Source organism: Anser brachyrhynchus (assembly GCF_964034855.1).
Source record: "Anser brachyrhynchus genome assembly, chromosome: 21".
Lineage (NCBI taxonomy): Eukaryota > Metazoa > Chordata > Aves > Anseriformes > Anatidae > Anser > Anser brachyrhynchus.
Genome location: NC_137714.1, coordinates 3,222,148 through 3,248,094, shown reverse-complemented (window position 1 = coordinate 3,248,094; position 25,947 = coordinate 3,222,148). Strand labels below are relative to the sequence as shown.

General features: G+C 56.3%; 2 protein-coding genes across 14 annotated transcripts in view; both read left to right on the top strand.

Annotated features, from left to right (window-relative positions):
* KAZN (kazrin, periplakin interacting protein) overlaps window positions 1-8,210 on the top strand; it is a 185,230-nt gene extending 177,020 nt beyond the window's left edge. For all 4 annotated transcript variants that reach the window (XM_080564092.1, XM_080564095.1, XM_080564093.1 and 1 more), the window contains 6 exons: window positions 2,755-2,891; window positions 3,761-3,931; window positions 4,475-4,664; window positions 5,353-5,483; window positions 5,581-5,631; window positions 6,295-8,210. In XM_080564092.1, coding sequence (XP_080420218.1) covers window positions 2,755-2,891; window positions 3,761-3,931; window positions 4,475-4,664; window positions 5,353-5,483; window positions 5,581-5,631; window positions 6,295-6,462 — 848 coding nt within the window. In that variant the 3' untranslated portion in view covers window positions 6,463-8,210. The remainder of the gene's footprint in view (window positions 1-2,754; window positions 2,892-3,760; window positions 3,932-4,474; window positions 4,665-5,352; window positions 5,484-5,580; window positions 5,632-6,294) is intronic.
* A 385-nt stretch (window positions 8,211-8,595) lies between these two features.
* On the top strand, window positions 8,596-23,798 carry TMEM51 (transmembrane protein 51). Of its 10 annotated transcripts, XM_080564130.1 has the most exons (4): window positions 8,596-10,556; window positions 11,095-11,306; window positions 20,864-21,315; window positions 22,541-23,798. In XM_080564130.1, the coding sequence occupies exons 3-4, from the start codon at window positions 20,975-20,977 to the stop codon at window positions 22,962-22,964; spliced, it is 765 nt and encodes a 254-aa protein (XP_080420256.1). In that variant the 5' UTR covers window positions 8,596-10,556; window positions 11,095-11,306; window positions 20,864-20,974; the 3' UTR covers window positions 22,965-23,798. The 10 variants fall into 10 exon arrangements, with proteins under 10 accessions (XP_080420256.1, XP_080420262.1, XP_080420254.1 ...); XM_080564136.1 differs by lacking the exons at window positions 8,596-10,556; window positions 11,095-11,306 and adding an exon at window positions 11,369-11,398; XM_080564128.1 differs by lacking the exons at window positions 8,596-10,556; window positions 11,095-11,306 and adding an exon at window positions 12,742-13,191.
* The last annotated feature ends 2,149 nt before the right edge of the window (window positions 23,799-25,947 follow it).

Below are 25,947 nucleotides of genomic sequence, written 5' to 3'. Positions count from 1 at the left end.
GGACAAGCTACGGGCACCAAGCTGCACTCAGAGGGTGGCGGGGGTGGCATTTTCGGTTGGACGGGCTCTGTCCGAAAATGCGATGCCTGCACAGACAGGGGATGTGCCGTGAGAGCCCGACCGATCCCCCTGGGGCCGCCCTGCGTAATTAGCCGGGCTCGTTTGCCAAGGAGGTACAGAGCTGCTGGCAGCCCGGCTCGCTTTTGCATAACTTTCTATTTTTCTCCTGCCTCTTTCGATTAATTTCCTATCAGCCGGGTTGGGAATGAAGTTCTCAAACGCCCGATAAATCTTTTTTTAAGCTTAGGAGCTCATCGGCTCCGGAGGAGGGCGAGTAGTGCTAATGGGAGTGGAAAATAAGAGAGTTTATTTTAGCAAATCTCTCAAATACGAACTGAAACGGATGTGGAACTGTCCTCGGGCCCACTCGCTGTGCCGGTGCAGCTTGGCTGACCCCAGCACAGAGGTGTTCGACCAGAAACCTTTTCCACCTCTTTTTCCCCATTGCTTTTGGATGGGCAGGGCAGGAGCAGCAGGACACCCACGGCGAGCATCCACGGGGCTTCAGGTTAGCTCTGCTCAGCGGATATCAGACCTTGGGAGACCGAGTACTTGTCTCCTCATAATACTTCTGAATGTTTTTTTTTTGTAGTTTTCTTGGTTTTGGTGGTGGTGGTGCAGGAGTTGAAGAGTTTCCCATAAATCTTTAAGGACTCTGAATGCTTCCACTAATGGAAGCAGGCTGTGTGCTGCGGGGTAGCGGCTCTTTAATTAAGTTTGGTGGGAGCCTTTTGTCACCTTCAGCTTCAGAGGGTGCAAATCTGAATTCAGCTTTTCTAAGAGCCTCTCGTTTTCCTTGAGAAAATGAAATACGTACGGATGTGTGTGGCGGGGTGCTGAAGGGCTCGAAACCGGAGGGGTTCGGTCTGCGGGCGCCTCGCCAGCCCCTTCTCTCGCCTGCCTGGTTTTGGGGGAACTTCCCCTTCCTGTGAAGTTTTGAGCCCTCAAATATTTGAGCGAAGCTGCTCGGAGGAGTGCTGTTAGGCTGGAGGGGGGTGCTGGAGGGAATTTTCCTGCCTGGGGAAGAAGCCAGCCCTGCTCTGGGGAGTTTTTGTATTTTTCTCGTAGCGAACAGCCTCGTGCCACGCTGAGGAACCACGAACAGTTGTGCTAACGGGGAAACCAGCCCAGGAAAGGGGCTCCGTGTCTGGCAGCACCGTGAAACACAGCCCCATGGACGGGGGGACCCAGGGGGACGTGGGGACATAGGGAGGAGGACACGGCGCAGCTTGGAGAGAAGGGGTGGCTCCTGCTGCAGCCCGGATTTGGGAAGGTGCAGCGTCCCCAGCCCCGGCTGCATTTGGGAAGAAATGGATGGTGTAGAGCCAGCTAGCATCCCGAGATGAAGCGGCTAATTACGGGAAGGGGAGGATGCTCTGGGACAGAACAGGGATGAAAATGCTGCTCGTGGGGTCAGGTAAATCAAGAAAAACCCGCGCGTGGGGATGGGGCTGCAGTGCGATTGCAGCAGCCTTGGCTGCCGGCAAACTCAAGGGGAAGCAGCGCCTCCTTGCAAAGGCGTCCGGAAGGGATTTTGCTGGCATTTCACGTGCGCCTGTGCAGCCTCTGGCAGGTTTTTGGGTGGCTTCTGTGTTTGTTTGGGTTCATATTTTTTTTCTGCGAAGGGACACCTTGCAGAGCTCGCCCGCTTGCGAAGCAGCGAGGGCGATGACCGCTGCAGGGTCAAAGGGTGTTTAATAACTTCCTGCTTTCTCAGGGCCAAAAGGCACGCGGAGCCTTTTTTTTTATTGCTTTTCGCTCGGTCTTGCAGCCCGATTGCTCAGCTGCCTGCCGTTGGGGTGGGGAGGGCTGGGTCTGCAGCGGGAACCTGGGTTTCTGCCGCGGTGCCGAGGCGCGGGCTGGAGGCACCGGGCACGATGGGCACCCGCAGCTCCCCCCGAGGCATTCGATGGTTTCCCCTCGTGTTTGCTTGCTCCTCGTAGAAATGTGCCCGGTGAGAGTTTACCCATCAAAATAGACAGAAATGGGGAAAAATCTTAATCCTCGCTGCTAAATTCAGCCGCCTGGGTTTATTTAGCCGGGAAAAGTGTTTTTCTGGGCTAAACCCTGACACTGCAGCACCGGTTTTGCTCCCAAATCTCTTTTTTTCATGGGTGCCCCATGATGCCTTTGGGGCATGGTTTGGAGCACGTGCTACAAGGACGAAGCACCAAAATAATCACAGCCCCAGCAGTTTTTAAGCACTTCGGGGAGCGGTTCTCAAGCAGAGCTGGAGTGTACTGCTGTCCTCAGGCTCCTAAATGGTGCAACGTCAGACCTGGGCATTAGCATGAATTTACCGCGGCTGCAAAGCTAGCGATGAGCACCGCTGCTCAAAATGACTCCGTTTTGGGGGTCGGAGGGGCTGGTAGGGGCAGGGTGTGAGACATTCGCTCTGCTTGGCGCATCCCATGCAGAGCAGGCTGCCGGGGATAGATGCACCACCAGTCCTCAGGTTGCACGGTGTCCTCCAAAAATCTCTGCTTCGGGTCTTGCTGCTGCTGGGTGCGAAGCCCCAAGCAGGCAGCGCTGCTCCCCGTGCTGGTTTTTGGTGGGGCGGGGGGTCCCCCGAGACGTGGGGAGGGAGCTGGGGGCTTCGCTGCTGGGTCCTTGTGAAACAAAGGTGCTGGAGGGGGAGCCCGGTGCCTGTTTTACCCCGGTGCCTGTTCTAACCCCAGTGCTCTCTCCCCCCAGCCATGAAAGCTGACCGCAAGCGCTTGAAAGCCGAGAAGACGGACCTGGTGAGCCAGATGCAGCAGCTCTACGCCACGCTGGAGAGCCGCGAGGAGCAGCTCCGCGACTTCATCCGCAACTACGAGCAGCACCGGAAAGTGAGGCTGGGCGCTGGCGTGAGGCCTTTGGGTTTTCTTTTATTGCACCGGGGGAAAAAAGCAGCAAAATGGGGCTTAACCCCTTGCAAACGGCGAGCAGCTCCCCTGCTGGGGTTCAGACCCTGCAGCAGGGGAATGGTGAAGAAAGGGAGGAGGATTTATCACTTAGCAATGATAAACGAATCAGGCCAGAGATTGTAATTAGCTGAGCTGGTTTTCAAAGCTCAGGTGGGGCTTTTTTGGGGAGGGTTTTGCTTTTATCCAGTCTTTTTTTGCTGGCTGAAACCCTAAGGCAGCTCGTTTCCGAGGACATGCTTTACGTGGGGCCCGTAAGGTTAGGAGCTTGTCAACCGCACAACCCATAGCACGTTGCTCGATTATAAATAGCATTTTTCTGGATGTTTTATGGACAGAAAGCCGGGGGGTGTAGGCACAGTTTCCTGTTGTGCTCATGGTTTGCCTGCGTGGAGCCGTCCACCAGTGCGAGCGAGCGTGGGAAACCAGCTCAGGCGGCTATTCTGGGCTTTTTTCCATGCAAGGGGAGAAATTTGCTATTTTTGAAGGCTGGTGCTTAAGGAGCAGCGCTTGCAGCCAGCTTGGGGTAGGCCGGGGAGAGCCTGCGGGACATTTTTCCCCTGCTATAAGAAATCCCTTGCAATTTCCAACAGGAAGGGGCACTGCAGGAGAAGCAAGTAGTTGGGTCGAGGTGCTGGCGTAAGTCTTCAGCTTTCGGGCACAGTGCAGGCACCCTGTTTTGGGGAGCAGGCATCTCATTTCGGGGCACGGGGTTGCCAGTGCCTGTGGGGGAGAGCTGGGGGGTGTCTTTTGGCCGTTCCCCCCATCCCGACGGCTTCCCCGGCTCGCTGCAGGAGAGCGAGGACGCGGTGAAAGCCCTGGCGAAGGAGAAAGACCTGCTGGAGAGGGAGAAGTGGGAGCTGCGGCGGCAAGCCAAGGAGGCGACGGACCACGCCAGCGCCCTGCGCTCCCAGCTCGACCTGAAAGACAACCGCATGAAGGAGCTGGAGGCCGAGCTGGCCATGGTGAGCTCAGCCCCTGCTCCCACATCACCCGCCTGTGCCCTGGCGTGGCCGCGGGCTCGAGCTGCAGAAGCATTCGAGCGGCCGAGGGTCAGCCCTGTGCGCTGCTGCGGGCTCTCGGCTCAGCAGCTCGAGGGCTTGGAGACCCGGGGAGTTTTGATGAGGTTCCGTGCTCGTTGCAGTATTGCACGGGGGTGTTTGCAGCAGTGCTGCTGCGCTGCGTTTGGGCCGTGATGCTGCATCGAAGCTTTTGTTGCAGTATCACAGGGGGTGTATTATATACCACCGTGAGTATCGGGGATAAATGTTGGCCCCAGCGCCGTGACACCTGCACATGGCATTGACTACGATCACTGTATCGTGGCAATACTAGCAGGAAAAGAGAAAACATGGATGGAAAAGAGCTGGGTGTCCTTGCTGCAGGGATTTGGCCGTTCACAGGCAAAGGGCAGGGTGGGTTTTGCGCCGCGCGTTGCTGCTGCTCCTGCAGCTCCAGAAGACGTCCCTATTTTTCTGCCCTCCCCCCCCCCGCCGTGTCCTCCTCAGGCCAAGCAGTCCCTGGCCACGCTGACCAAGGACGTCCCCAAGCGCCACTCCTTGGCCATGCCGGGCGAGACGGTGCTGAACGGCAACCAGGAGTGGGTGCTGCAGGCCGACCTGCCGCTGACGGCCGCCATCCGGCAGAGCCAGCAGACCCTCTACCACTCGCACCCCCAGCACTCGGCCGACCGGCAAGGTGAGACCCCGAGACCCGGGCACTCAAATCCTGGGGGGGGGGGTCCTGGGGTGAAATCCGCAGCGGGGGCTGCTGAGCTTGCTGGGCCCTGCGCGGCCGTGGCTGCCTTGGTTAGGGTGGAAATCTGCTCGCCAGATGAGTGTTGTCAGTCGCATCCAAGGTTTGGCAGAGTGGGCTGGGTCTTGCATGGTTGGTACTTGGGTTTTGCACGGGTTTAGGGTTTTGCACGGGTTTAGGGTTTTGCACAGGTTTGGGTTTTGCACAGGTTTGGGTTTTACACAGCACGCCGGGGTTTTGCATGGGGGATGCTGGGGTTTTGAATAGTGTCAGGGTTTTTGCATGGAGGGTACCTGGTTTTTGCACGGGTTTAAGTTTCGTACAGCAGGTTGGGGTTTTTAGCGGGGCGTGCTGGGGTTTTGAATAGGATCTGGGTTTTTGCATAGGGACTGCTTGGGTTGTGCCTGGGTTTAGGTTTTGCACGGCAAGCTGGGGTGGTGCTGGGGTTTTGAATGGGATCTGAGCTTTCGCACGGGTGGTGCTGGAGTTTTGCACAAGGGGACAGCTTTCGTGTGAGGTTTGGGCTTTTGCACGGGGAGTTAGAGGTTGCACAGACGCAGATCTGTGCCTGAGCTCTGCCTCCCTCCTGGGGGGATGCTGCTGACCCCCCACTGCCTCCCCTGCCTCGCAGCGGTCCGGGTGAGCCCCTGCCACTCCCGGCAGCCGTCCATCATCTCCGACGCGTCGGCGGCAGAAGGGGACCGCTCGTCCACGCCGAGCGACATCAACTCGCCCCGGCATCGGACGCACTCGCTCTGCAACGTAAGTCTGGGGGGGGCAGCGTGTGGGGGGGTGTCCTTGCAGGGTTCCCATGCCGTGTTCCCGCTGTTTCAATGCCCTCTGTCCCCTTCTGCTGCAGGGGGACAGCCCCGGACCGGTACAGAAGAACTTGCACAACCCCATTGTACAGGTAGGGCACCAAACCCCTGGGAAACCCCACTCCTGCACTGGGGGGTGGTTGGGGGGGTGCTCGGAGGCAGCAATTTCAGACCACACGCTTCGGGTTTTAAAAAATAAAAATAAAAAAACCTGTTGGGAATTTTAAGTCTGGGCTGTCCCAGACTGCAGTGATCTGTCCCCAAATCCAGCTAAGGTGCTGGCTGTGTCCTGAGCCCAGCACAGCCTCAATTTCAGTAGGGCACAGCCTAGGTCGCATTACGTTATTTATTTTGCCCCCCAAAGCTGGGATACTCATGCAAGAGATGTAAGCAGAGCCTTGGTGTGGCCATCCCTGTGTAGCAATGATTGCTTTAAAAGCCAAATTCCCGGTAACATGGGGCGAGGGGCAGCAAGATTTCCCCGTGACTTCAGATGCAGCATTTCAGGAACTCTTCTTTGGGTCTGCACCTCGTTATTCCTTGGGACCAGCACCGTTCTGGGGATCAGGACTACTCAGCCCGGGCAGGGAGGTGCTGGCACCTCCAAAGCTTGCTTTAAGCCCAAAGAGGCTCATATTTGGCACGGGCAGGGGGATCAGCGCCGAACTCAGAAGCAAAACCCCAAAAAGAGCTCAGCTCGGCGCTGCTTTCCCACAGCTCACCGCCCGTTTCCCCACTCCCTGTTCCCTTTGCAGTCTCTGGAAGACCTGGAGGACCAAAAACGGAAAAAGAAGAAGGAGAAAATGGGCTTCGGCTCCATCTCGCGGGTGTTTGCCCGGGGCAAGCAGCGCAAGTCCCTCGACCCCGGGCTCTTCGACGGCACGGCCCCTGACTACTACATCGAGGAGGATGCGGACTGGTGACCCCGAGCGCCGCTGTACATCCCCCCCACCCTGCGTGTGCATACCCCTGCTGTCGTGTTGTAATTTCGTTCCCCCCACACCCTTTTATTCCTTTTTTTTTATTATTATTTTATTTTTGCATTCCAGTAACTCTTCCTTCTTTGTCCGTCGCTTCGGTTTTTGTCGTTTTGGGATTTTTATTATTTTTTCATTTTTTTTGTTCTCCCCTCCTTCTTTTGATGAAACTTGAAACTTGAAGGACTGCTGCGTGTCTGTAAATAACGGGAATCTCGTGCACTTTGTGCTTGTGACGTCTCTTGTCCGAAACCGCTGTTTTCCGGAGCCTCTGGAACCCGCCTTGGAGAGGGGGACCCCGCCGTCATAAGAGACCTTAAAAAAGAAAGGAGGAAAAAAAAAAAAAAACAAAAAGCCACCAAAATCACGTTCGCCGTGACGTCCCCCTGGCCAAAATCCGAGGAGGCAGCACCCGGGCTCGTCGTAACGCCTGCCGGTCTGGAATAAGTGTTTTCCCTTTCCTTGTGTTGTTTTAATTTATTTGCACAAACCCAGAGAGGAGCTATTCTAACTAAATTATTGCAGAAATTTTGGGGGGGGTTTTATATTTTTCCATGTTGGTGGGGAGGGCTGGGGGAGGAGGAAGGGGCTCTTTGTACTGTACTGTCCTGGGGCGCTGCCCGCGGGCGGGAGGATGTGGATGGGGACCGGGGACCGGCGCGGTCGGACGGCTGCGAGCATCCTCGTCCCGGCTGCGAGAGCACTTAACGCCTTGGAAAAAAAAAAAAAAACAAAAAAAAAACACAAAAAAAAAAGCAACCTCAACGTTTTCTGGGAAATAAGGCTTTTCCCTGCTTTGTTTTTCCCAGATTTGGGGTGCTCGCCCTTTGCTGGAATTAAAACTGGGGGGAAGCGGCGCAAGCTCGGAGCCGGGGGCAGGCGGCATCGCAGGGCAGCACTGGTTTTTGGGGCATTATTGTCGCCGGGGCGCTGGGTATGGCCGCGGAGCTCACGCTCCGAAATCTGCTCAAAACGCCCCAAAATCACCCCGCCGGCAGCCGCTTCCCCCCCCCGACCACCACTAACACGCGCCGCGCTCTGCTTACGACAAGTACCTTATGCTTTAACGCTTACGATATAATTTGAAGCTCTTAAAAAATGTATGAAGATTATTTAATAACGCTACGATAGTGTATTATTTTTCTTAATGCCGATAACGCACGCCCTGTTTCGAAGGGGGATATTTTGTCTTAAATCCCGGGAGCTGACCTGCAGCTGCCCTCGTGCTCTGTATTCCCTCTAACGTGATGATGCGGGGGGGCCGCGGCGGTGCTGGGGGTGGGCCCGGTGGCCTCTGTCTCTGCAGAAAAGCATTTTTTATACATTTGTCCGTTTTTTTGTTGTTGTTTTGTTTGTTTCTTTTCCCTCTCTTTGCGTTTTTCTAATTTAAACTCTCAACCAACAAAACAGACGAGCAATCTCCTTGTTATCGAGTAGTTTCCTTTGCATTTCAGCTTTTTTTTTTTTTTTTTGTAAATTAGGAAATAATTCTAAAAAAAAAATAAAAAAATGACTAAGAGGATGATTTATTTAAAAGAGAACTTCGAGAAATAGCATATGGATTATGGGTAACATTAGATTTAACTTTTTCCCCCCGTGAGTGGGGGAGGATCCTTGAAGGCATGGATGCAAATATAAAAAAAAAAAATAAAAAAAATTATAAAAAATCTAAATAAAGCTTATTTTAAAGTATGGAGGAGCTCCCTGTGGTGTAATTCCTTGCCGACCAGCCTGTGCCAGGTGGAGATTGGGGGCTGATATGGGGGGGGGGGGGCCTGGAGTGTCTGGGGGCGTGCGAATGGGTCGTGGGAGGGTGGGGGCACAATTGGGGAGAACTGGGCTGGGGGGATCCCAGCAGGTTTGGGGTGGGGGTGTCCTGCACCCCGGGGCGCCCCAGCCATGATGCCGTCCCCATCCCGCTTTGGATTTGGCCTCGATGCCAAACGGGAGCAAAACGCGTTCTCTTACGGTCGTTTTCCGCCCCAAATCTGGAGGGATTTGGGGTCGGGTTGTGCAAACGAAGGGCGAAGTTGGGAGCAGGTATTTCCCCGTATTCTGCTAGCGTTGGGTGCCCGCTGGCTTTTGGGGCTGGAGGATGGAAAGCATCAGAACGGCAAGAGAACTGCTGGGACATAAAAAAGCTTTTTTGTGGCTCGGTCCCTGGCTTTGGTGGCTTGTGCCAGCCCCCAGCCACAGCCTGAAGAGTGTTGCAAGCAATTGAAAGAAGGGGAAAAAAAATAAAAAGGCATTCGATGCCAGCTGGCTCTCCAGCTCCGTTAGCTAACATGGTAATGGGGTGTTAATGGGAACAAAACCCATTATTGAGGTGTACCTGTGAGGAGATAAGCCTAGTGCAGGCTGTGGCCGGGGCTGCCACACATGGAGCTGTTTCCCTCAAATATTTGTTGATGTCCTTAACCTGCAGCACGGCAGCGGGGCCAAAGCCAAGCCACGGCCCTAAAAGCCTGCAGTGCCCGCGGTCAGCGGCAGCGTGCCTGCGTCCCTGTTGCTCCCAGGATTTTGGGGGTCTGGGGATTTTGGGGGGCTTGTCAGACCAGGAAACTGACTTGGAAAATGTGACCTAAAGGGTAAGGCTGTGCTGGAAAAACCCAAACCTGCTTTTTCTTTGCTTTGGGGAGGACGGGCACCGAGGGCTGCGGGAGGCTTGCTTTCCCTGCTGCATTTCGCTGCATCCTCGCCGCGTTCCTGCTGCGATGCTGCCATCGTGTGAGCAGCCCCGAGCTGCAGCCCAGCGCCCTGCCGCCGCGTCCCTGCGTCGTGGGAGCCACGCACCAAATCCCCACCGAAATCCGGCCGTGGCCCCTCATGCCCTGCACCCAGGGACTTGAAAAGGCCGAAAATCAGAAATCCCCGGAGGACGCGGGACGTCGCCAGGCACCGCTGCTTTATAGGGGTGTGTGGGCCAGCAGCGCTGGCGCCGTTTCTGCCTGGTGCCGTGAACCCTGGCTGTGTTTGCCCAGCTCTGTGCAGAGCCGTAGATAAGAAGCAGGTCGGAGAGTTTCCAGCCAGGACGCGGTGGTGAGAGCTGGGCAGGTTTCCTGCCCTGGCCCCGGTTCCCTGCGGCTCCACAGCTCCCCATGCCTCGTCCTGTGTGCTGAGGGGCCAAGCCTGCGAGCAGCAAGGAGCAGAGGCAGTTTTGGGGATGGTCACGGGCTGTGGGTGATGGGGACGCCACTGGTGGCACCTCCCCAGGTGCTGCCTCTGAGGCTGCTGGGGTTTGTTTGGGCTCTCTGATGCAGGAACATGTCCGAATTTGTAAACTTCTGCTCTGCTTTTAGCACCGCAGCGCTTCTCTCCCAGCCTCGCTGTGCTCTGGGCGTCGTCTTTCCGAGGCTCTCATAAAGCAACTCCCTTCCCCAGCCAGGACTCACAAGCCCGGAGAAAAATAAAGTTATTCGCCCCCCCCGCAGTGCGTGGCAGCAGCGGCAAGGGAAGGCTTCTCCCTGCGGAGAGGGACTGGGATCGGCGGCAGGTCGGTGCCTTTATTTTCTTTTCCACCTTCCAGGCTTGTGCGTGCTTGAAGCAGAAGGTGACCTCACGCGGCGGATGGACCGGTCGGACCTGCAGCGTGTCCCCAGGGATCCAGCAGCAGCCCCAGGGATCCAGCAGCAGCCCCAAGGATCCCCTGGGCACCAAAGTGCTGGGGGGACAGGGGGGCAGAGCCGGTCCCTCTGCTCCCCAGGACGATGCAACCTGCAGATGCCCAGGTTCAGCACCTGCGCTCTCCCATCATTCCTGCAGCAGCAGGAGGATGTGGAAATGTCTCGTTTTCCCAGCTCAGGGCTGCTGCTTTTCCTTATTTTTTTGAACATGCAGAGCAGGAGCCCAGCCTGCAGCCTCGGCTCTCCCCCCGGTCCTGTCCCTACGCTCCCTGGCCCTTCAGCTGCTCCAAATTCAGAGGACTTTTACCTGTTTTGATGACTGCAGACCCAGGCTTTCAGCAAGAGCTGCCAACAGCAGCAGTGTTGTAGAAACAAAGCGTGGCCCTTGCAGGTGCTCCTGACGTCGGGGCACAGAAGGCGAGGCACAGAGAAGGGAAATACCAGTATGGACCAGTGCTTGGTGCTGGGAGCTCTGTAGGGCATGTGCCAGGATTCACCTGCCCAGCTGAAAGCAGCCGGCGGCCCTCTCTTCTTCAAGGGGGGCAACGTTGGGGCACCGGCCCCATTAATGGAAGGGGCTGCAGGGGGATTTTTAGGATTGGAGCACTGGAGGGAGGAAGCTGAGCATTGCACTCAGCCCCAGGAGCTGCCCTTGGGGTAACAGGATCGCGGTTGGGCTCGGAGCAGGGCAGGGGCCACCACAGGCAGCTCTGGTGGAGCTCCACAGCTGGATCCTAATGGAAAGGTTTCCTGCAGCCCGGGATGCTGCCAGGCTCTGGCCTGGGCTTTGCAGGGGTGCGAAGCATCCTCCCGCAAGCAGAAAGAGGCAGGGGAACCCAGTGCTGGTATTTCAGGGGGTGGGAACCGGCTTTGCAGGAGCCTGCACTTTAAATCCCCCTGTAACAACGCCCTTGTCCTGCTGCCACGAAAAAGTCCGTTTCTGGCCCCTGTTCAGCTTTGCAGAGAGGGCGAGCAAGAGCACAAGGAGCCCATTTAGGACGCTGCCATCTCCGGTTGCGCTCCCCGGGGACCCACTGCAGGATGGCAGGATTTAACCCAGCAGCCGGCGGTGCTCGGGGGCCAACGTGGCGATGGAGCGGCGCTTGGTGACCCCGTGCCGTGGAGGCACTGCTCCCTGCGCAGGATCGGCGGCAGCAGCGCCAACGGGTAAAGTTCATTTTTTCTTCCACTTTCTCGCAGTTCCCCTGCGGAGAAGACAACTCCCTGCTCGAGCGGCTGGAGTTGCTCCGAGACGGCAGGTTGGTGCGGCTGGGGATGCTCGGAGAGGTGGGAATTTGCCTCGCTGGGTGGCCGAGCCCTAAAATGCAAAATGAGCAGTACAAGGGGGGGGGGGAAAATACACCTGCCCATGTCGTTGCGTGTCGTTGTAGCACGGTTCGGCGGCTCTGATTAGGGCGAGACGCTATCAGGCACGGGGAAGGGCAGCGCTGGCGTGTGCCCCGAGGAGGAGCGGGGTGGGTGAGTCAGTGGAAAATCCCCTGCACGTGGCTGGCGGGGGGGGGACGGGGAAATGGGGACGGGGCGAGGGGGTTTCCGCGGCTCCCCCAGACCACGCAGCAGGGCTGGTGCATGTGTGGTGGTGAATGGTGGCAGCTCCTGTGTTTGTGAGGCCTTCGTGGCTCAGGGATGGGGAAAGCCACGGTGGGTGGGCACAAAGAGCTGCTCTGCCACTTGTGGGGGGGAAAAAAACACCCTGGGGGCGTCCCAAATGGAAGTGGGGTGCTTGGTGGTGTGTTGGGAGCGAGACGGGTCTCGGTCATGCCTGTCCCGGGTGCCACGAGGATGGTGGCGGGGTTGGGGGACAGTGGTTGGATGAACCCCAGCTAAGCCCGTGCCAGGCTGAGACCTTTGGGTCCCAAGGGAGCTCTGGTGGGGGCCAGGAAGGTGAAGCCCCCACGGGGAAGTGTCCCCAAAGCAGGGGGAGAGGGCAGAGGGACGGGGGGGTTGGGGGTGACCCACTGGTGGCCGTGGGCACCTTGTCACCCCGCGCAGCTCGGGGCAGCCATCCTAAGGGAAGCGGAGGGGAAAGGCTGGCCCTCTGGGGGGGGTGAGGGGATGGTGCAAGGCCAAGCCCCGTGCCAACCCCACTGGTGCTTTTGGGGCTGAGTCCTGCAGGGCAAAACGTGGCGGTGGAACCGTGTCTCGCGAGCCCTTTGCTGGAGGACATCAGCCCTGGGAACTGAGCACTGGCCAGTGGGGTTTGTATCACCATTGTTTGTATCACCACTATTCTTCCAAAAATGATTGTCTTGGAGCTTGAGAAAGCTCCAGCAAACCTGCGGCCATCTCCCAAGCGTGGGTTGTGCCGAATCCTTGGGTGGGAAGGGGAAGGTCGCGTCCGGACCCCCACAGGTCCAGTGCTGGGTGTTCCTCGGGGGCTGGCAGCTTTCCTGGTGTGCTTTTGTCCTCCTGGCCTGGCTTGGCGTGTTTCTGTGTGTCACGTACAGTCACAGTGCGTGCCGGCCCCTATTTACTTAAAACCGAGCCGTCCCAGGCCCCGCGTTACACCCAGCGTCACGGGCAGAGCTGCCGGGCAGGTTGGGCACAAGGGCAACGGGCACCGAGTGGTGCCCAATTTTCTGAGCCAATTCTGAGCAATTTTCTGGAAAGATGGGGAGCGCTCGGGGGGCTGGAGGCATGGAGGGAGGATGCTGAGGCTTGGGTGTCCTGGCAGAAAGGGACCCCCCCCCCCCCCCATGGAGGCGAGGAGTGAGTGGGTGTGGGGCCAGCGAGCCCAGCCCTTCGCCGCTGCAACCACTCGGAAGTGGATGCGATGCCTTTGATTTGAACTGCGCGTAATTACATGGGGGTGGAAAGCCGAGGGAAGGGAAGTGCCTGGGGAGGGAGGGCTGGGCGGCCAGCCGTGCCTCCTCCGGGGCAGCTGACGGCGGGGGATGCTCGGCGGAGCTCGGCTCCACGGCACGGGGGTCTCCCTGCCCGGCTGGAGCCGACCTCTGCGGGGAGCTCGGGGAGGCGAGGGCTGGATGGGGCCCTGCCCTGCGCCAGCTGGAAGCCTCCACCAGCAGCCCAGGTAGGTGCCTGCCTCCCCAACAGCACCGCAAGTGCTTCCTGATCTCATTTTCAGGAGGAATCGCTCGGCTTTCGGGGCTCAGCCGAAGTGGTTGAAAACCCTGGGTGAATTTTGCGGCCGGTGCGCAGCAGCAGGAATCCCTGGCAAACTTTCCCCTGTCTCAAAACCCCCGTCCCCTGCTCGCCGAACACCGGTGCTTTGTGCTGCGCCGCGCTGCTTCGCTCAGCCCCCAAAATCGCCATGTCCGTCCTTTCCGGTCATCTCATGTGGGCTCCCTGCGTGCCTCTTTTGTTTCTTCTGCTCGCTTCCTTTTTCCTGCGGCCCCTTCCTCGCTGCTGCCTCAGCAGCCGCCAGTTCCTGTCCTGCAGCCCCCAGCTCCCCGATGGCGCCCCCGCTTCGTGCTGCTGTCCCAGGGGGGGTCTGGCCAACACCCCCCAGCTTGCCCCTTCTCCAAGCCAGGCGCTGCCACCCTCCCTCCTCCCGGCTCCGACTGCAAAACCGTGCTTGGCTGCTCCCCCCGAGCAGCGCTGGGTTTGGCAGAGCTCCCAGAGTGAGCCCGGGGAGGGCAGCTCCCAGCACAGCGTGCGGCTCCGGAGCTGCCCCTCGGCAGGGATGCGAGGTGTGGGGAGAGAAATAACGCAAGAAAATGCGATGCCGGGGTGGGAGTGGGGTGCGGTGGGAGCCAGCTGTTCCTGTAAATCGCAGCGGGTGAGTTTGTGCAGCTCACCCCTAGGAGAAGGCTGCTTTCAAAGTTTCGTGGTGCTGTCGCGGCCCAGGGAGACGAAGAACGATGGTGACGTTATAGGGGCACCAGAGATGCCGAGGGGTGGTGCAGAATCCCTGGCAGGGACTCACAGCCCCGATGCGCTGCCAGCATGGGAGAGGGGCTGGTAACAGCGGGGGTGGCTTCTGCTGGCCACAGTGGGGACGTTGAAGGAGGTGGAGGAGTTGGCTTGGGCCGGGTAGGATATCTCAAGGGCGGGGGGATAGTGCCTGAAAGCTCTGCCAGGCTCAAGAGGAGAGTTTACTGAGATGAGGCAGGTCACCGGAATCCGCAGGAAGGCTTTTAATTCCTTTCTCAATGGCAAGAAATGTCAGAATTGGGAAATTTCAAAAAAACAAAGGTGCAAAGTACGATCGGAAATAAACCAGGGAAAATAGCGAGTCGAAGCACGGGGAGTTTCCCAGGCTGGTTTGTTTGTCCCAAGCCTTTCTGCAGCAAGCACAGGTGGATATAACTGAGCCAGGGAGCCCAGAACCAAAACCCCAATGATTTACTGCTGAAGGCCAAGCCTTGAAATAATTATCCCAGCCTCCACGTATGGGAAGTGTCTGGAACTTGACTTGCTCTGCAAGCAGCTCGATGGTAATTTGTAGTCAGATTGTGGCTGGTTTTCCTCCAGCTCCTCTCTCCAGCAGCGTTTAGCTCCTCACTCACTTTTCCCTGGTTTGCGGCGGCGCTGGGGCTTGGCGCTCTCCTCGGGGGGAGCGCGGCGTGCCGGGTGGGCTGCAGAAGGGTGCGTTAAGGAAAGGCGTGGATGTAAAACAACTCTTGAAGTGCCTGGAAGAAATGCAAAGAGCAATTAGCCAGCGCACAGCGCTGGGCACTCCCAGCAGGGAGCACAAGCTGCAAAATGGGGGCATGCCCGAGTAGCCTGCACACCGCTGTCCCTCCGTGTTCTTACATTTCCTGGGTGAGCTGCTATAAAACCGGCTGGAGGTTAGCCAAAACCAACGGGAGTTGGCCAAATCTACAGCTCCTCCCTGCTCAGCTGGGTGACCTCTGCTTATTTCTCTCCCTGCCTACCCGGCTGGGACAGGGGATCTGGACAGAAATATTCCTGGTGGTGGACCAGGGATAATTTGGGTGGTGATAATCAGGGCCAAAACCGCCCCGCTGTGCGAGGAGGTTTTCTTCTGAGGGCGTTGCTGTTGTGCAGCATGGGCTCGGCATCGCAGGCCGTTGGTTTTGTGACTTTTCAAGGAGTTTGGAGTTGCTTGGGGCTTGAATCCTTCTGTACGCGGGGCTCTGCATGAGGGTGCTGCCGCTGCAGGTGGGTTTTGTGGAGGCCAAGCTCGTGGGACACAAATTAGTGACCAAGCTCATGGGTCACAAATTAGTGACCAAGCTTGTGGATCTCAAATTAGTAGGAGCAATCGGTAATGAGAAGGGTGGCTGTGTGCAGACACACAGATGAAGGGAGGCTGCCCTCCGGAGGAGGAGGAGCTGCCAGGCTGCCTGTTCCCTGGGGCTGGGGGCAATGCAAGGAGGAGCTCAAGGAGTTACCCCCAGCTCCGAGAGTCTCAGGGCTCACCGACATGAGGCTTGGGCAAAATCCATGGGATTTCCAGCTCTGCCTTGGCTGTTGGGAGGCCCTTGGTGCCGCAACTTGGAAAGAAAGCTGGCAGAGGTGGCTGCGGACCCACCAGCCCTGGGACCAGCTGGGGAAGAGGGAGAACCATGGCTGCGCTGAGCAGATGGAAGCTAACCTACAGTGGGCTCGGTGTCCTAAGGGGTTTTTCATAATAGATTTATTTCTCCAAATCTGACTTGAGCCTCAGTGCTTCAGCATTGCAGTAAAGACTTGGAGACACCGGGGCTGTGGGGCTCTGCCTGCAGGATGGGAGCTCCTCTTTGGCAGAGGCTGGAGGTGAAGCTGTGTGCCCGGCACCTCTGCCGTGCCTGCTGACGGAGCAGCCCCACAGGTGTCATGCCAGGCCCTAAATGACCTCATTTTCATCTGAGGTGAAAATCGCCTTGTGTGGCATGAGCTGGGCTGTCCCCCAAAGGGGCCGTGCTGTGCATCCCGCGCCGACCTCACCCGGCAGGTGTGGAGCAGAAGAGCCCTGGAGCTCAGACTGCTCGAGCTCGCTACGTGACAGCGCGGGGGGGTTTGACCTGTTCCCCGAGCTGCCAGCTCATCGCTCGTGATCTGACGACAGAGGTGTTGCTCCTGGAGCCTGGGCAGGAAAGCATTGTCACGGGAGGCAAGGAACGCAAAGGTCTCGCAGGGCTGGGAGGAGCGTGGGTGCTCGCTGCACACCCACGAGCAGCGAGGTGTCCGTGCCTCCTCGCGAGCCTCCCCGCTGGGCTGGTGTTTCACCGGGAGCGCCGGGACACGGCCGTAGCACGGGGAAGGATCAGGTGCCTCCTGGCTCGATCTTTGCTGTAAAGAAGTGCCGGTGCGTGGTGGTTGTTTTTTGCTGAAGGTTTGTTAAGGGAAGTCAGAGCTGGGAGGCCGAGTGGCAGCTGCGCCGTGCCGGTTTAATGATTCGGAGATCCTGGTGTAAATCATTGACAGCGGCGAGCACAAAGACCGCAGGTGTGCGTGGGATGGGGACAAAGGTAGCTGGGGCGGCAGGGAAGCCCCTGTGCCGCCAGCGTGGTGGCAGGGGGACGCAGAGGACAGCTGGATCTCTTTCCTGGAGGGGCACGGTGGGCAGCACGGGGTGCGTCACCTCGGTGCCAGCAAGCTGGGCGAGCAGGGCAGGAGCGGAGCTGCATGAGGTGCCCTCAGGACGGTGAGTAAGGACCGGTTACACACGGCTTGGCACAAGAATGGAGTGGAGGCAGCAGGCAAAGCAGGGATAGCGTGGGAGAGCAAGCTGTCGGGTTTGCTGGCCTGATGGTACCATGGGGGCCGGGGGTCCCCCTCCTCTTGCTGCCAGCGCTGGGAGCACCGCATCACAGGTGTCCTGCTCTGCCTCATCTTCCTCTGGACGTCCTTGGAGAGACGATGCCGGCCACAGAGAGACTTGTGGTCAGTTTTCTGCTTCCCTGGAGCCTCCAGGTGCAGTACCTGTCTCCGTGCTCTCTGCTTTCCTTCCCCTTGAGGCCTCCTCTGCTCTTCCAGAGGCTGCAGCAGCCTTCTCCAGCCGTCAGCATCACGGCACCAGGGTTATGGCTGCGCAAGCAATGGCAGTGCACCCTGGTAAGCCAGAAGGAGGGATAATTCAATGGAGAGAGCGGCTTAGACATAAAGCCTTGTGGTTTAATCTAATTTGCCCTCTCTGCAGGCGAGGGATCTGCGCACAACTTTTCAGCGCTGCGATGATGGAGGAGCTTGGAGAGGGGCAAGGTGCTAGAGGGAGGCCAACGGTGCTGGGCACGTACGTGGAGAGTTAGAGGCAGAAAAAGTGGTTGTTTCTGAAACCTCGTATTCCTCTAAATAAAAACCACTAGTGAGTGGGCTGTTTCTTTCCTTCTCTGCCGCTCGCGACAAATAAACGGCCGAGGTCTGTGCTGAGGAGCGGTGCTGTGTGTTGGCAGGATGCGAGAGCTGAGGTCTGCGCTGAGTTACTGGCGCGGGCAGATGCTAGCGGAGCAGCACGTCGGCTGTGCTGGCCTGTGTGCGGTGTGAGTCCTCTGTCCTAAAGCCCCAGGAGCAGTTTGCGAGTGAGATCTCAGCTGGCCGATGTCTGTCTGCAAAATGCCTGGCCAGGTAGCATGGAGATGGGAGCTTTTTTGTATAGGTGTATGTGTATCTAACGCTATATTAAGAACCAAAGCAGCCAGCTAAGAAGAGAAGACCCAAAATCAGAAGCAGGGTGCTGATATAGATCAGAGCAGAGGGGATGGTGAAGTCAGTGTAGCTGATGCAGTGTGCGTTTGCGTGTCTTTTTCTGAAGAAAATGCTCCAGTCTGTCAGCGTGGCTTTGGAAGCGAGCGAGCAGCAAGGAAATGGCAGCTCTGGCGGTGCTGGCAGCGGTCGGGATCCTCTGCCCTTCCTTGCTGCCATGTGATGGGAGAGCAGCCCCAGGACTGCCAGTCCTGCTCGGCCCTGCGTCTGAGTGGCATGCTGGAAGAAAACTCCTGGAAGAGGCTTTGCTGGACTGATGGCAGCTGTCCCATTTTTGCCTTCAGTGACGGAGGGAGTTGGGAAATGTGCTGAATGAGTCCCCAGCAGCACTGGGGAGGAAGGGTTGGAGGACTGGAGGAAGGAGCTTTGCGACTCGATGAGCCTTGGGGGGCTGCAGGAGCAGCCCTAGGAGCGTGGAGGGCTGGAGCCACGCGCAGCCTGGATAAAGGGGGTGAGCAGCATCCGACAGCGCCTCGGGGCACTGGTGTGCTGGAAACGGGGCCGGATGCAGCGGAGGGTGCGTGAAGGTTTAGGAAATGTGATGCAATTTGCCTGTTGCAAGATTTTCCAAGCCTGTGGAGGTCAGTGGGTTCGCAGCACGCCTGCAGCATGGGTGCTGCCCGTGGTGGCACGGAGAGGTGCGGGGCTGCCATCCCAGCACCGGCAGCACGCTGGCAGCAGTCCCACCGGGAGGGCAGCTTGGGCTTGTGGGTGGACCGGGGACAGCCAAGGGACCCTGTGACAGCAGGTGCTGGCCCCTCTCTGCCAGCACCGGCGATGTTTGTCCATCCTGAGCTCCTGAAGATGAAACCTTCATCCCACGTGGCTCTGGATACCTGCTGCAGAGTTAAAGCTGTGGGTTTTCGAGGTCACGTTTGTGCTGTCAGTTCCTAACCACGGGAAGCGTTTGCAGGCTTGTCTTCAGACAAGCAGCCCTGGCTGGATTTCCAGCTAGGGCTGTCAGGAAGGACTGGGACGTGGGAAGGAAGGGAGCTTGGGGTGGGTGAAGCCATTGCGTGCGCTGACTGCTCCTTTGTGGAGAGCTGAAGGTCGGGATCACCATGGTGTGCTGGGCTCCCCTGGGAGAGCCCCTTGGCTGAGAAAAGCCCCGAGGAAGGGCAGGCAGAGCAGGGAAGGCAGGCGCCAACCCACAGCTTTGTGTAGGAGGGCAGAGGCTGCTCCTGGGAAGAGCTGTGGCTGGTGGAAAAAAAAAAAGCAGCTCTGTTAGCATCAACTTCCTTGTTTTAATTGCTCTCATGACTCAGGATTTCGTAGAGGATGTTTGCAGTGCTACTTTTTAGGACGGGAATGATGCTTGGGGGGAGGCTGGGGGCACATGGGGCGCAGAAGCCGACAGCCCCGGTGCGAGGCTGAAATCAGCTGTGGGATCTCTTTGGGAGCCTCCAAAGCATTCGAGATAAGTGGGGTGAGGTGGGAAAGTTCTCTCTGTGCCCTCCCTGCTTCCGTGTCTGGCTCGCGTGCCTGCCTTTTCCTGCAAGTGGCTGGAGTCGGTCTGTTTTCTGGGAATGCTGCTCGACTCTGTCCCATGACCCAGCGACCGAGGCGTGCTCTCGGGCTGAACAAGCTGGGACCATTGACCCGGACTGCTGTGACGAGGAGCGAGGCTGTATATGGGAAAAGTGAGCAGCAGCATCCTGTCCGAGGGATGGCTTCTAGCACAAGCAAGCTTTGCAAACCCAAGGCTGGGGAGGAAAGGAAAACCAGCAGGCGTGTTTGTGCCGTTGCACGCGGTTTTTGGCACAAGCAGGATGTTGTTCCACACCAGCTGCAAGATTGGTGTGGAAACTGGGGGGGCTTTGCTGCCCGCATGCAGTTTTCAGTAACAGGTTTGTGCTCCTAGCTGCCGTCCCTACTTACCGAGGTCCAGGAGGCAGGCTGCCAGAAGATGCAGTCATGCGTGCTTATTTTAGGAAAGCCGGCGCATCCAGTGTTTGCAGCTGAGAAAATGCAGCAATTCAATCCAGGTCGGGTAGCAGGAGTTTGGTTGGCTGGGTCACAACTGCAGCCTGGTGCCTTCGTCTGGATACACCCAGAGGACTCGACAGGCGTTATTCCAGGGCAGGTTAACGCTGCCCAGAAGGGAGCAGTGGCTTTGCCATGGGCTTTTCTGAGGCTGTGCTTTCAGCTCAGCCCATGCAGGCAGCAGCCAGGAAAAGCTGCACGGTCGGCTTGGCTGGGAGAGCACTGCTTTTGCTTTCTCTTCCTTGTGCAGGGAGGGTTTGAAGGGCAGGCAGCCAGCTCCACAATCAGCCGCTCTCGATCTTTAACAAGGGAAAAAAAAGGAGAAGTAATAGAGCCTGGGATTTTTTTTTATTTTTTTCCGAGTGGTTTCAGGTTAGTTCATACTGGCAGCAGCAGTTTGGGCAAGGCTCTCTCCATGCAGCGAGGAGCAACGCTCTGAGCCACGAAGGTTTTTTTTTTGGTGGAGCAGCTGCTGTGAAGAGGTCGGTTGTTGCTCTCAAAAGGATGTTTAATCTAAGTTCCCAGCAAATGCTACTAATTCTGTTCTTTCCTAAGGTGGGTGTGTAATATGGCTAAGAAGGTAGCAAAGGGTCAGACTGTGGTTGAACATACCTGGTGGGTAGGCTCCCCTGTTCTTCAGGAAGTTAGAGATTTAGGAACATGTTGCATCTTGTGGTCTCCTTCGTGCTGCTGGGGTTTGATAGGGCTGGAGAGGAACCCTCGGGGTGGGAACGTGATGCAGGCGGTGAGGCTGCTCCGCAGAGGACTCGCACCTGGGCGAAACGTCACGGGGCCAGTGGCAGTGTGGGTGGGAAAAAAGCTGGGTGGGAAGAAGAAGAGCCGGTGGCACTAGTTGATTTTTAGGACAGTGCACCTGAGCCGTGGCATGGAGGGAAGCAGCCTGCGTCTGGGGTCGATGCTGCTCTGCAGATCCCCTTGGGAATGGGCAGCAAGGACCCCGCTGCCAACGGCTGCGTTATGTGCTCTCCACAAGGCGCGGTGTAATTAGATTGCCAGCATCAGCAGTCCAAAAACGACGTTATCTTGCTTGCTAGCTGCATCATGTCCCACGGCAAGCTGAGTAACCACTGCTTTCCTTCTCTCCCCAGGTCTCACTGCCTGCTCCGGGAGGGCACCGCACGCATGGTAGCCGGCCTGGCCGCCCGGCGCCGCCACGGGTGCTGTGAGGTGGCCGCCGCGGGCAGCGGGCGCAGGACGCGATGGCCCAGTCCCGTGCCAACGGGTCGCACTACGCACTGACAGCTATAGGGCTGGGGATGCTCGTCCTGGGCATCATTATGGCCGTGTGGAACCTCGTCCCCGGCTTCGGCCCCACCGATAAGCCCACCGCCAATTCCAGCAACAGCAGCAAGCCCGACCGTGGCAGCGGGGGCATTTTGAAGAGCAAGACGTTTTCCGTGGCGTACGTGCTGGTCGCGGCAGGGTTGCTGCTGCTGTTGCTCTCCATCTGCTTGAACATCCGCGACAAGAAGAGGCAGAGCGAAGACATACCCAGGGTGCAGCACCAGGCATCGGCAGAGCCCTCGCAGCAGGAGGACAGGTGAGTCTTTGCAAGGGGAAAACGGAGTGGGATGGAGGGTAGAAATGACACCAAGGGCTTTTTTTCTCCTCTTCCAGGAGGTCATGAGCAAACAGCAGCGTGTGCTCAGATGAAGGTGGGCAAGGCTCATGGTTTAGGGTACAAGAGTGTTTTATAGCTCAGGACGAAATGAACCCAGCTGTATTTACGGTGTTGTGGGTAAAAGGAGGCAGTGTTTGTATGTAAGCTCATGCTTTGTTGGTCCGCATGCTGTACGGCCTGGGGTAGTGCGAGGAGATGCAGTTAATGGTTAACGCAGGAGAGACGGGTGGCTGCTGCGGGGTGGACGAGGAGCTACAGAGGGGTGGGGAAGAAGAGCAGGAAGGCTAGGGCATGCTGTCTTGGTCAGCGTGGCTGGTGGTGCCACATAGTTGTTCAGCTGCAGAGGTGCAGTCAGCAGCTGAGGACCCAATGTGGACCTGCTGGAAGTGTGCAGGGCTCTCCTGTCTGCCTGGGGATCCCTGCTGCACCTTGCAGACCATGTCCCGTCCCCACAACACTGGCTTGAGTCTGTCCAGAGAAAGGCAGTGGGTGGTGGAGAGGAAAAGAGAGAGGAGGCAGCAGGAGAAAGCGCCTCTTGTGGCTGCTGCCCGGGGAATGATGCAGGTGAGAGCTGCTATGGGTGGCTTCGGAGGGAGGTAGTTTGTGTGCTCAGAGCCTCTAAGAAACCTCTGACACCCCACCAGATGTTACAAGCACCTGCCTCTTGCAGAAGCAGCGTGGAGCATAGCTGTGCAGACTGCATGCAGGTGCCCATGGGCATATATTTCTCAGTGGGGACCTCTCAGCAGAGAAACCGAAGTGATATGCCCAACCAGACATACATCCCAGTGCCATGGCAGGGTGCTGAGGTCCCTTCTGAGTGTGTTCTGAGTAATTTGTGGCGAGGTGAGGAGAGAAGTTGGTGTTCTGCTTGGGGAACTTCTTGGGGAACTGCTGAGAGAGATAAGAAGAGATTTTGTGGGCAAATAAATTGATAATCAAGTAAAGACATGTGAAATAGAAACAAGTCTGAACACAGGTGAGGTTGCAGCCTGTTCAAACTGTCATGAGCTGGTATATATAAGGTGGATGGGCAAATATTCTGTCCTTTATTTTTGGTTGTGTTTCATCTCCTCTCTCTGCCCCATACCTGCCGTGAAGCTGAAACCACGCGCAGCTTATGTTCTCTTCTTATCTCCTTCAGCCAAGAAGAGGATGAAGACACATCCTCCCGGTACTACGTCCCCAGCTATGAAGAGGTGATGAATGCAGGCTACTCTGAGCCCCATAACCCGGACAGGAGCCACAGGCTCAGCGTCTCACTGCCCTCCTATGAGTCACTGACGGGGCTTGACGAGGGTGCACAGCCCCAGGGAGCTGCCAGCACGGAGCCCAGCGTGGAGCCCGGCGCGGAGCGACCTCCTGGTCGGCACAGCTCGCGCCTGAGCAAGCGCCTGAAGCCTCTGAAGGTGCGGAGGATCAAGTCAGAGAAGCTGCACCTCAAGGACATCCGTCTCAACCTCGCCGACGGGAGCAGCACCCACCCCATCACGATCGAGCCACTGACACCCCCGCCAAAGTATGAGGAGATCCAGGACAAAGCGCTGGAGAGCCAACAGATGACTTAGAGAGGAGAATTTGGTGATTCTGCAGGTTGAAAACACTTGGAGAGGTTTGGGCAGAGGGTGCGGGAGCATTTGGCACTCCCTGGATGCTGAAATATTGAGAGAGCAGTCGATGGAGATTGCGGCATTGCACGGACAGGACCGTCTCTTCCCAGGATGGTGTTGTGTCAGATACCACAGGGAAATGTCAATGTGTCTGCTGCTGTGAAGGACACAAAGGTCGGAAGGACTGGATATGTGTTTTGTGTTGTTTTAAATTAAGGACAGCCTAACGTATCTTCTCTCCTTTGTGCCTTGCCCCAACAAGAGGTTTTGAAGCCACCCAACTGCTATTTAGCAAGAATTTTCCGAGAGGAAAAAGGAAACATTCTTTCTTTCTTTCTTTCTTTTTTTTTTTTTTTTGGTCTTTTCTTTCAGAGTAAGGCAAGCAAAAGTGTCAGATCAGTGCCGTAGCTGTTCTCTGCTCCAGTCACCGGTGGGGTTGGGATAGTGGCATGGGGCCAGCCCAAGCCCATGCAGAATTGTGTGCTTGCTGGTGCAAAGCAGAATGAAATGAGCCCTTAAACTTGTCAGACTTGTAGGTAAGGCTTTACCCGTAGGAAGTTTCTTACTGGCATCAGCTCCCGTGCTCCTGTGGGAGAGGACTGTATTTCTTGCCTCGGTGGTTTTCTCTTTGTGCGTTGTGTTGGGAATTGAAGGGACAGTTGATAAACGCAGGGGGCTGGGAGCTGCAGTAATGTACCTCTGCCAAGAGGTGTTCAAGACGTTCTGGGTGCAAAACGACTGTAGAGCGTGCTGTGCAAGCAGACCTTTTCTAAATAAATATTTTGTACATGGTGTGTGTGTGTGTGCATTTGTGCACAGATGGCTGTTCCCACAGAATGTAAGCCAGAGCTGTATGAAATCAGGCAACTGTTTTAGGGTGGATGCTGCTCCTCTGCCATCCTGGAGTTACACTACCTCCTGAGCTTGCAGCAATGCCATGGCTTACAAAGTCATGAGCATCCTGCGTTCTCAGCCACATGTTCCCTCACCTCATTTGAATGTGAAGGGGTGGATGGAGAGCTAAAACTCTCCCAAGTTTGTAGCAGATGTCCACGCTGTGTTTTTGTTGAGAGGATGCTGATGTTGGTGTAGGTATGACTTGTCCAATGGAAGTTGACTTGGTGATAGGGTAGGTAAAAGGTATGAACAGAGTGCAAATGGCCAAAACAAAGACAAGAAAGAGATTCTGGTCCAAATCCATATAACAGTACATCTGGTGATTTATGGCTTCATATTCCATCTTATTATTTCTATTATTGTAATCACAGGATATTCACTTTGTTGTGCCCCAAAGGACAGCATGATCTCAGATGAGCAGAATAGCGTCATATAATAAGGGTCTTCCTTAATCAAATGAAGGGAAAAAGAGTAATGGAAGATCATTTTAACTTTCCCCCAGCCTCGTGTGCCTCAAAGAGCCTGCCCCCAGGGGGAAGCAAGTGCTTTAATTCCTTGCTGAGTTAGCAAGTTCTTCCTAGGGTGTGACTCTGGTCAAAACATTGGACCCTGAAATCTTCCATGAAAGATATATCTGCAGGAACACAAAGTCCTCTCTCCCTGGTGACAAAATGCAACCGTAACTGTTGTCCTGCAAAATGTAGATAAATATCAGGTTAATAATGTGAGGTCTTTTGTCTGAATGGTTGGGTGTTGGGTTGGGTGTTGCTGCTTTAGCAGGACATCCTGTGTCATGAAACAATCTGGGAAAAGCAGAATCTTTCTGTGTGCAGTGGAGGAACAAAGCTGAGAAACTGATATAGAATGTAGTGACCACAGTGAAACATCGTGTGACCAGTTAAGAATTCTGTGACAAATGTGCAGATGGCTAATGAATATCTGCTCCTTGAACTCTGGTAGTATTTGGAAAGCAGGGTAAGATGTGTGATGCTAGGGAAGGTGAGTGCTTTCCACATTTTGACCATCACTGTATGAGGATTGCTCATCCTCTGTGTGAAGGTGAGGTTATATTGCAATATATATCGTAAATGGTAAAAGTAGTTATTCCTGAAGGTGAGTATGAAGAAGGGGAGAGATGGCAGCTGTCTTCACCGACATCCTATATGCACCTAACCCAGATCTCATGCTGTTTAGCTCAGGTAATAAACATATGCTTGTATTTGAGAAATCAGAATGTGTTTCCTTACACTGTCTAAATTTGCATGTATATTTTTGCATCTCTGGATGGTCAGTCATGTTCAGGGGCAACTCCTGGGATATACAGACCTGGTATTCGTGTCATGAGGAAGCCTCGTGTTATTTTCATAAAGCATCAATGAAATGCTGGATTTGGGCTGCAAAACCTCTGCTGTTATTTTCCAGTGCAAAACTCTTGCAAGGATGGAAAAGTAAAGAGACGTTGGCAGCAAACCATGAATTTGTGCTTCCTGGTGAGCAAAGGGTGACAAATGGCCGTGGTGCCGCCGATCATACCCAAGGTCAGCAGCCTGGCTGCCATCCAGGAGCAGCCCCATTGTTTGGGGTGGAAATTTGGGTTGTGCCAAGCATTGAAGCAGTCTTAGAAATACAGGAAAAACTTTGCATGCAGTGTTTTTTTGCAGATTGGGTAATTATTTTGGGGGGCAGGGAAGTGCTGTGTTTTTGCAAGCGTGCTTCTGAGCTGAGTTGTATGGGACTCAGCAGCCCAGTGTTGCAACATCTGAGCACGGAGTGCAATACCCCTTCTCACTAATCTTGTTAGTTTTGGTGTGGGTGTGGTACACGTCCCCGGGGAGGTTTGTGGTGGTTTCCATGGCCTCTCTCAGCCTTCCCAAGGCTGCTGACACCTGCCAGCATACCGGGTGCTGGGGGGAGATCTTTTGACCCTTTTTAAGGTCTAAATCTCACATATCGTGATGTATTTGTGTCCCTGTATTGAAACGTGAAGGGAGCGTGAACGATCTGTGTGGGCAGAAGGACGTAGAGCGTGAGGCAGGATCAGGCC